At 36.8% G+C, this 10,783-nt stretch overlaps 2 protein-coding genes across 2 annotated transcripts; both read left to right on the top strand.

The window, feature by feature from the left end:
* Positions 1 to 2,488: 2,488 nt before the first annotated feature.
* Positions 2,489 to 3,442, top strand: LOC113269429 (olfactory receptor 52P1-like). Its single transcript, XM_026518318.2, has one exon. The coding sequence runs from the start codon at positions 2,489 to 2,491 to the stop codon at positions 3,440 to 3,442; it is 954 nt and encodes a 317-aa protein (XP_026374103.2).
* Positions 3,443 to 5,865: 2,423 nt separating this feature from the next.
* Positions 5,866 to 10,498, top strand: LOC125282508 (olfactory receptor 52P1-like). The gene is made up of 2 exons (XM_048217443.1): positions 5,866 to 6,068; positions 9,553 to 10,498. The coding sequence occupies exons 1-2, from the start codon at positions 5,866 to 5,868 to the stop codon at positions 10,496 to 10,498; spliced, it is 1,149 nt and encodes a 382-aa protein (XP_048073400.1).
* Positions 10,499 to 10,783: the final 285 nt, after the last annotated feature.

Raw genomic sequence — 10,783 nt, 5'->3', positions numbered from 1 at the left:
AGCAGGGAGCCCTTTGTGGGGCTCCATCCCAGGACCCTGGGATCATGACCCAAGCCAAAGGTAGACACTAACTGACTGAACCACCCCGGCAACCCTTAGTAATGTCTTATAAGTAAATTTACTGATGCTTGTAGACCTACTTTTATTAGTAAGTATGAATGTATCACGAAACAATTAAGCTTATATTTTGTTCTATGTAATTTTTTCTACCTAGAAATCATGTTTGTATTTCTAGGTGTATTATTTGCTTGCTGCATACCTAGTTCTCTGCCCAACATCCTCTTGAATTTTTGTTTTTCACAAAAGGAGGAAAAATCATGGAACATGGGAAAACGTACAAAGGTATCAAGTACTCTTTTTATTAAACTTAAAACCTTTTATAGTTTACATGTTCAATACTTCTAGTTTCTTGCCCCAAGTCCTTATGCTCCCGCTGCTGAAGGATATTTTTTCTGCATATAGAATTTCAGATTGTCATTTTTTTCTCCAAATATATGGTTTTGTTATCTTCTGACCCTTATTGATTCTGATGAGAAAACAGCCATCATTTTTCTTGTTGTTCCTTAGAATGAATGTTCCAATCACCCTTTATCATTGATTTTCATAGTTTGATTATGATATGCCTAAGTGTGCCTTTCTTTGTATTTTCCCCACTTTTAGGTTTCTTGAAATTCCTGCTTCTTTGATATCTTTCATCAAACTCTCTATATATACCATTCTACCTGAGGTTATGGGACTCACATCCAATGTGGTGATCCTTAACCTAACTTTGGGTCTTTGTGTTTTGGGTAATGCTTAAATTCTGAATTCTTCTGAAATACTTATAATGATTAACTCAAATTTGAATTCTTGCTGTCTTATAAGGAAACACCTTAGATACTTACTCACATAGGTCCAGAGTAGCACATGCTTAAGAGGACAACATGCACATTATAACCAGAAAGTTTTTCCCTCACATATATTATGTGACGTTCAAACAAAGAGGTATTATCAATAGGAACATTTATTAATATTTATTGAACTTTCATATCAGCTGAGCTTAGGAGCAGATATTGGGAACAATTACAAGTTTTAAAAAGACATGTAATGAAGACTGGGGTGTGCATTTCAGAATTACGATATTAGGAGGAATTAGATCCTCAGAAGAAGGTTTGAGGGCAATTACTAGAACAAAAGGACCAGATTAGTGAATGATCATGAAAAGATGCCTGTGGCACTGAGACTTGGAGGACTGGATGGAGATTGAGTTGTGCTTCACTGTCACTAGGCAGGTTGCAAAGCCAGGATCGAGGCTAGGTGTCAGAGGGCGCAGAACACCAAATGGACTTACGTTATTTCCCATTAGCTGAAAATGTGTGTTGATAGCAGTGTTTCGGTTATCTGAAAGAATGAAGAAATAAAGCTTTCCAAAAAAAATTCTGCGAGCAGGTAACTTATTTCCAACTCCCCCCCCCATCACTTAAAATGTTAAATGAACTTTCATGTCAATCTTTATAAAAATTGTGTATGGTAACTTTATGAGATGTTGAATAAAGTTAATTTTCCTTGGATGGCTCAGAAAAAAACAATTTTTCCTTATTACTTGAAACATAGTATATACTTAATAAAATTGGACAGATTGATAAATGCAGTCATATAGGTACTTGTTTTTGAATTAAATAAAAAGTTGTGGAGATATAGCCATTGCAAAAAACCTGTTTTCTGGAGAATATTAATTTAAAACGCTAACGGCAGTTTTGTGTTTTTCTACTGCTTTCAGCTGATATTCCTCATTTTTGAACATGCTTCTAATATACTGTCCTTCTGATTATCCTTAAGATCTTTTCTGAAATAAGAAAGCATTTGCCATGGTGAGAATAAAGTCTTATTATTTTTAACGTTCACAAGAATTTTGGTTATATTTAAGCTGCTTGGATTTCTTATTCTGCATTCCTATTTGATTAAGTTGTCTGTAGACTACCATGTTGTTAAAATTACAATTGCTTTTTGCATTGTTTGCAATTATTATACATATGTATGCAGACCCCTGTGTGTTTGTGCATGCCTGCACGTGTTTCCACACTTGATTGAAAATTCCCTGAGAGGAGTGGTCTTTGACTTTCTTAAGGCAAAGCTGATATCTATATCACACAACTCAGAAAACTCCCAGGCACAAAGGAGCAGAAATTTTATCACTACCTGTATACTTAGTAGATAATGAAGATGAAAGAGTAGACTAGAATAAAACTGAACAGAGAAGAGAAAATTCAAAAAGAACTTGAGTCAATCTTTTTATTTGCAAATGAAGATCCTGAGGTTCCTAATGGCGAAGTGATTGACCCAACAGCTTACAGAAGTTTCAGAGAAGAGTCAGCCCTTTAGATAGCCTGTTTTAGTATGCCTGGGATTTCCATATACTGAATCAATTATTCTGTCAACCCTGATTTTTGCCCATAGGAGACTAGCCCATCTACTTTGTATCCAAGCTTGCAAGCTCTCCAGTTTTAACATGGCAGACAATGTTACACATGGCTACATCTCATCTTTTTTCCTGGTTGGTATTCCTGGTTTGCAAGCTTTTCACTGCTGGCTTGGCATCCCTGTCTTCGTCCTGTTTGCCCTGGGCCTGCTGGGCAACAGCACCATCATCAGCACCATCAAACTAGAACCAAGCCTCCACCAGCCTATGTACTTCTTCCTTTGTATGCTGGCCGTGAATGACATGGCTCTTACCTCTTCCACAGCCCCCAAGATGCTTGGTATCTTCTGGTTGGATGCACATTGGATTGACTTTGATGTCTGCCTAGTACAGTTATATTTCATTCACACATTCTGCATAGTTGAATCAACCCTCTTGGTTGCCATGGCCTTTGACCGCTATGTAGCTATTTGTATCCCACTGCGTTATACCACCATCCTGACAATACCAGTGGTCCTTAAAATGGGTCTAACTGGTATGATCCGAGCTAGCCTTATGGTTTTGCCCTGTCCTCTTCTTATTAAAAGGCTACCGTATTACACTAAATATGTCATCAATCATGCCTACTGTGAACACATGGCTGTGGTGAAGTTGGCCAGTGCCAACACCCTCATTAACAGAGCATATGGAATCTCGGTGGCCCTTTCAGTGATGGTGTTGGACCTAGGGCTCATAGCCACATCCTATATCAAAATCCTCCAGGCAGTCTTCCGGCTGTCTTCTCAGAACGCCCGCTCTAAAGCCCTGGGCACTTGTGCTGCCCACGTCTGCACTATACTTGTCTCCTACACACCTGCGCTGTTTAGTTTCCTAACTCACCGCATTGGCAAGAAGGTACCTCCAAGCATTCACATCATTTTTGCAAGTTTGTATCTTTTGGTGCCTCCTGCAGTCAACCCCCTGGTGTATGGTGTCAAGACCAAGCAGATTCGTGACCGAGTGGTTAGTCTCTTCTTCCCAAACAAGAAGATTTCTGAAAACTAAAATAAGTAAATTCAGTCCAAATGGGTATACCATGATTATCAAAAGTTATGGCTACCCTGATGAATAACTGAAAGTAGTCTCCAACTGTTCTTTCGGGGTTCTCCTATGCGTCACTGGAGGCGTAGTTGATGTTGTCTGCTTACGTAAAAAAATTGTATTATATAAGCTTATGTTTTCAGTTTACTGGCTATTTGAAATAAAATCAAATCACAATATGACACATGGGAAACATTTAATATATTTCACCAGTTTTACTATTTTCTATATTTTTTTTATTTTTTAAAGATGTATTTCTTTATTTTAGAGAGACAGAACATGAGCAGGAGGGGCTTTAAATTGAGTGAAATAATCTAATGTCAAAAGTTACATAGTGTAGGATTTTATTTTTGTGCCATTTTTGAAAAGACAGTGTTAGTGATGCAGAATAGGGTGTGTCTGGCAGTGCCAGTGGGTCAGGGTAGAGTGTGACTAAAAAAGGATAGCATACAGAAGATTTTTGGAATAACAGAATGTTTTCTGGCATCACGATTACGGTAGAGATCAAATGACTCTATGCATACGTTAAATCCTATCATATTGTATGCTGAAAGAAAAAAGTGAACTCATCTTTATGATAATATTTTTAATTAAAACTTTGTATGTAGGTTAAAAGTAAAAAGAATAGGAAAAAGAAAACATGACAGAGCTCTTCATAAAAAGGGTAGAATTGACATATGGGCAAATATATATCAAGACTAGGAGTATTACAAGAGCTAAAGAGGATCAGTTTGTAATTATAAAGGTGCCTATTCATCAATAAGGCACAACAATTATACAAGTGTTTTTATCTAATAACTAATTTCAAAATTCATGAAATCAAAGCACACAGAAGTAAAGTGGGAAATAGAAAAAGCAATAATTATCAGTGATTTTAGCATCTTTTTCTCAGGAACTGATATAAGAAAATTAGCAATGATGGAGACATTTTGAACAAAACTCTCCATCATCTTAATGTAATGGGGATTTAGAGAACATAATAATAAAAAAAAATAAAGTATATTTGTTTCAAATTCAGTTTTCAAATATCAAATAGACAATTTGTCTATGTTTTAAAGAAATTAAAAGAAATATGATGTGTAAGGATTAGACAAGAAGAAATTACATTGTCATTTATGGATGATATGTTAATTTTCCTAGCAAAACCCGTTAGTGCATAGAAAAACAGCTTCTAATTATTATGATAATTTAATTATTATTTTTAACATGAGATCAACTTAGATAATAAATTATCTATTCAAGTACTATAGATTTTAAAATTATGACTAAATATAATATTCTATTTTAATAGAAAGAAATGTTATAAAGTATCTACAAACCAGACAAAAATATTAAACACCTTTATGGATAATTTTTTATTTTAATTTAATTAACAGACATAGAAATAATCTGAATGAATGAACAAAATATTTAGAATGTTCTCTTCTCAGTCACACATTCAATGAAATACAAACCAGTATTTCATCTGTGTTTTTTAGGAACTTGATAACCAACTCTAAAGTTATATGAAAATTCAATTTTCATAGATGGAACATTCACTTTTGAGAAGTAAGAGCAGAAGCTCTCAAGGCATACTACTAAGACATGGGGATGAAATGTTATATATAGACACAAAAAGATAAATACAAACATAAAAACAACTAGAAAGTGTGGAAATGTTCATTTATATACAGGAATATAATATACATTTAAGATGACACCACAAAATAATGGAAAAATAATGAACATATGTTAGATGGTTTTACAAAATAAATAAATAAAACTGGATCTCTACCTTATGTTCTATAGAAAACATGGTGAACTCCAAACGAATGAAAGACCAAAAGGTTAAGTTAAAGCTAGGACGTTCGTAGAAGGTAATGTGGGAAGATAACTGAAATAAGTATACGAAAGACAAAACACTTCCAAATGCATAAAAACATACCAGGAAATTTTCATGACTTTAAATCAAATGCAGGATTTTTGTAGAGCTAAGAATAGCATAGACAAAGGTAAGAGATCAATTGGGAGAAGATGCTGGCAAAGCCTTTGTCCAGATTTAGGTAGGAATATCTAACAAACATACAGAAAAATACAGAATCTCCAAGAGAAAACTGAAGAGTAAAATCAGTTTAAGACAGAGAAGAATGGGTACAAGGCACTCCAACACATGAGTAGATGTTCTTACTCTTTGGTAAGGGGCGAGATAGGAATTAAAAGGACACTGAAATCCCCTTTAAGCCTCTATATTAGATCGGAAGAACATAGAAAGCTTGAAATTGCCAGAAACGTAAGGAAATAAGTATGACCACTTATGACACAGCTGGAGGGATGATAGACAAGTTCAGCCACAGCAGAGAGCGATCCTGACTCATCAATTCTGAAGGACTGAATACACAAGTCTGCACATGCATATGAGCACTGTTAATAGGGAAGGAGAAATGGAAGGTGACCGGGTGTATGAGAATCGTGTCGGTAAAATTGTACAAGAGAAAAAGGAAAGCAAATCAGAGTTCATGCAATGCTCTGAGCTACCTTTACACTTTCAGACCAGCTTAATCTTTTCCCAAGACGTAAGTGCCAATTCCATGATAATCAAACTGGCTTTAAGGTTAGCAATTTCCTTCTCTTAATTTTCAGAGTTTGCCCACACTAAATTGATTTTCTCTAAGTCTTCTCCGAGATTTCTTCATGAACTGCATATCTGATGGGCATCTCAGAGGTCTCATTCAACTGGGCATTGTGAGTCTCTCAAGACTGTAGACCCTCCAAAGGAGAAACACATGAGTACTACCCACATACAAGCCCTGGGGAGTTTACACAGCTGTTCTAGAGAGACGTTGTTACTGCTTGGTGCTCAGTCCTGGCCCAGGCCTCTTTTCCCTTTGTCCTTCCCCTTCTCTCCTAAGGGACATATCAGCCTTCCAAAGAGAGGGGCTTCCGGAGCATCAAAATAACCCACTCCAAAGCCACCACAACTACGACTTGAGTCCCCATTGCTCCAATGGCAACCACAGCCATACTTTCTAACCACCCTCACGTAGCATATTGACCTAGATGCGACGATGGAAAATGAACGTTTGAGGATTTTCAGAGAGTAATAGTTAGTTGTACTGTAATCCGCAATATATCATGGGTTGTGAGATGGAATTTAAGATAAAGCAGGTGAAAGTAAAATGGGAAGGACTGATCTGTAAACACATAAATGATGTTACACTTTTATGAGACATAATGGATATTGAGTAATGTGATTTGATAGTAGAGAAGAGGAACCAAATAAAATGCTAAAGACACACACACACACACACACACACACACACACACACGCTGAGGCTTATCTGTTTGTGGAAGAACTTTGGAAATTTCTGCTAGAGGGAAGTTTCTGGTTATGTAACTCATCTCTCGTGGATCAGAAGCCTTGGAACTAAGATAAAAATCTGTGAAATTCCACAGAGCCTGGAGAAGTACAGAAACATCCCATCTTCTCTCAGAATCTATTGAGAGTTAAGATTTGATAACTTCCTTTGGGGTTCATAATGATGAAGATGGTTGGCATGAAAACAAACACATACAAAGCATACGGTAAGAGCTCTAACAGAAATAAGGACTTCATGGTTGCTTGACGGAAGGTTTAGTTATAAATAGATTGAGGAGGTAAACAAAATTCTGTGATTTCCTAATTTAATTTCTGGGTGGCTGTTGTTGCCAGCAAGTAAGATGCAATCACATGGGGAAGGAATGGGAGAACTTACTGATTTTAGTGTGGGATATATTTGTGTGTTATTATTATAATACATTAATATAAAATAGATAATGCATTCAAAAGCACTGTCTAGAAAATGCCATGGTAGTCTTTTTTTATTTATAATAATTTTTTATTATGTGATGTTAATCACCATACAGTATATCCTTAGTTTTTGATGTAAAGTTCCATGATTCATTGTTTGCATATAACACCCAGTGCTCCGTGCAATACGTGCCCTCTTAATGCCATGGTATTCTGATAGAGTCCTCTACTCTGATGTGGCAGATTCCAGGCAAGGGCTAACTGGACTGATCCAGAAACGGGCCAAAATGGCGAAGCCCAGGGAGTCAGAAGGAATAGGGTACTTACATGACTCAGAAACAGATGGAATGGTTGTGCTAATAGGTATTCTGACTGTCCTGCCAGGCTGTCTGCTGAACATATAAAGAATTGCCTTATAGAAACAATGGATTTCTTCAATATTTCTTTCAAACTAAGCCTGAGAGAAGATAGAGAAGACTTTCTAGGTAGAAGTGGAGATGGTAACAAGCAGACTGCCATGTGGGGGCCATCCTCTGTAATTTCCTATGTGCCCTACTCCAAGGCTCTCACAGAAAACTTTTGTTTAATGGGAAGTCACTGTTCTTATTTTTTCTTAGTATAGATTAAATATGTTACTATTTTGTAAGTTAATTTACTAAAAACTAAAAGATGATTTTAAAATATTTACATATACCAAGAGCATTACCAAGAGTAATTACACTCGTTTGCAATCATAAATAATGTTTCCTAGCTAAAATGTATATGCCTATATTTCTAGGTAAGTTAGTCTCTTGTATGTCTGAGACTCACAGAAGAAACTTGGCAAAACAACTTTCCGAATGGAAAATAATTATGTGAAGATCTCCAAGAGCAGAAGTTTAATACACACTTAAAAACCTTTCCTACTTTGAATTGTGGATATCTGTAGATTTTGTCTGAAGTTCTTATCTCTGTCTGGAGTAATAGGCCTCATCCATATATAGTAATTGCTAAAACTCTAGGTATCTATATTGTGGCTAAAGTTTAAGCTCTGATTTTTTTCTGAAATATTTTATGACTCATTTGACATTTTTCAATTCCTGACAAGGGAATACCTCAGATACTTACCCATGTAGCCCCAGTATGTTTAATAGTGAGATGCAGATACCATAGCCAGCACGGTTTTTCCCTACACAGGTAGTATTTAGACAAAAGGAAGCATTGCCACTTGGAATATTTCTCAACAGACCTTGAGCTTTCATATCAGTGGAGTTAGTGAACAGAAATTGAGATAAATTTAAGAAGCAGATTAAGAAGAGTAGAGTGCATGTTCCAGAATTACAATATTAGGTAGAAACTGGATGGTAGGAAGGAAAATAGAGGGGAGTTATCAAAACTAAAGGATATGGTCAGAGCAAGAGTCATAAGAAAATATTTTTGCTGTGGAGCGAGGCTGAATTGTACCTGATTTGCTCTTTGCTGTCATTAAGCAGGTCTGGATGGCAGCCAGAGGTAGGGCTGAGTTTACAGCTGAGAGTGATGGCTTTGCAGAAGATAGACTGGGCTTATTAACCCCTAATATGCTCACTTGTAGCAATTTTAAATCATTTAGCAGCATAAAGAAATTAAAACCTTCCCTTTTTTCCCTGTTTATATGGTTATGTTATGCTGTCCACCTGTAGATCGTCTGTTCTTTTCTCCACTTTCAGATCATCTTAAGCATGATCTGAAAATAAAATAAATTTGCCCATGATGATAAGGCACTTACCGTCTTTAGTTTTTATAAGCTTTGTTCTTCAATATTGGGATTAGGAGATCTTATTCTGAACTCCTAATTAATTATAATCTCTGCGAATAAGAGTATTATTAAAATAACGATCGCATTATGAAATATTTGTTAATTATTGTGTGCTTGTATGTTTGTTCATGTGTATCCATACTGATCTCAACGTCCTTGACAAGACAACTTGACTTTTTTTTTCTTTTTTTTTTTTTTTTTACTGTCTGTATCACAGAATCCAACACTGGCTTTGACACAATCATGAGATCCTTATATTACTAACATCCTCTACTAGGAAATAACAAAATAGAGTAGAATTAAATAAAATTCCAAAAGTCAGGAAAAAATTTCTGAAATACGAACACGGTTTTCTCATGTGTGGATGAAGATGCTGGGATTCAGAATGGCGAAGTGGTTTACCTGATGATTTCAAGTTTTAACCCCTCAGGTGCTGGCAGAATTGCTCTGTCATCCTGTCTTCTGCCCAGAGGGGATTAGCCTGGCTACTTTGTATCCAAGCTTGCAAGCTCTCCAGTTTTAACATGGCAGACAATTTACACATCGCTACATCTCATCTTTTTTCCTGGTTGGTATTCCTGGTTTGCAAACTTTTCACTGCTGGATTGGCATCCCTGTCTTCGTCCTGTTTGCCCTGGGCCTGCTGGTCAACAGCACCATCATCAGCACCATCAAACTAGAACCAAGCCTCCACCAGCCTATGTACTTCTTCCTTTGTATGCTGGCCGTGAATGACATGGCTCTTACCTCTTCCACAGCCCCCAAGATGCTTGGTATCTTCTGGCTGGATGCTCACAGGTTTGATTTCAGTATTTGCCTAGCACAAATGTATTTTATCCACACATTCTGCATTGCTGAGTCAGCCCTCTTGGTTGCCATGGCCTTTGACCGCTATGGAGCTATTTGTATCCCACTGCGTTATACCACCATCCTGACAACACCAGTGGTCCTTAAAATGGGTCTAACTGGTATGATCCGAGCTAGCCTTATGGTTTTGCCCTGTCCTCTTCTTATTAAAAGGCTACCATATTACACTAAATATGTCATCAATCATGCCTACTGTGAGCACATGGCTGTGGTGAAGTTGGCCAGTGCCAACACCCTCATTAACAGAGCATATGGAATCTCGGTGGCCCTTTCAGTGATGGTGTTGGACCTAGGGCTCATAGCCACATCCTATATCAAAATCCTCCAGGCAGTCTTCCGGCTGTCTTCTCAGAACGCCCGCTCTAAAGCCCTGGGCACTTGTGCTGCCCACGTCTGCACTATACTTGTCTCCTACACACCTGCGCTGTTTAGTTTCCTAACTCACCGCATTGGCAAGAAGGTACCTCCAAGCATTCACATCATTTTTGCAAGTTTGTATCTTTTGGTGCCTCCTGCAGTCAACCCCCTGGTGTATGGTGTCAAGACCAAGCAGATTCGTGACCGAGTGGTTAGTCTCTTCTTCCCAAACAAGAAGATTTCTGAAAACTAAAACATATAAATACAAACCCATATTGGCAGGATCTCTTTCTATTTTCATCTTTTAATATTTCCTTTTCTTTCTCTTAGAAATAAGCTTCATGGGAAGCTTTCCATAAATATTTGCAATAGCTGTTGTTTATTTATTATTGACATTATTTTGTATTCTATATTTATGGATAATATTTTATAATACAAATTTGAAATAACTAAGCTAATCATTGTAATAATTTCAAAATTCTCAGTACATTGGACAATGTAATTTATAAAAACAAATTTTTGCAACTCACACTGTTAC

Source organism: Ursus arctos, unplaced genomic scaffold (assembly GCF_023065955.2).
Source record: "Ursus arctos isolate Adak ecotype North America unplaced genomic scaffold, UrsArc2.0 scaffold_22, whole genome shotgun sequence".
Lineage (NCBI taxonomy): Eukaryota > Metazoa > Chordata > Mammalia > Carnivora > Ursidae > Ursus > Ursus arctos.
Note: the sequence above shows the minus strand (reverse complement) of the source record. Positions and strands in the feature narration are given on the sequence as shown.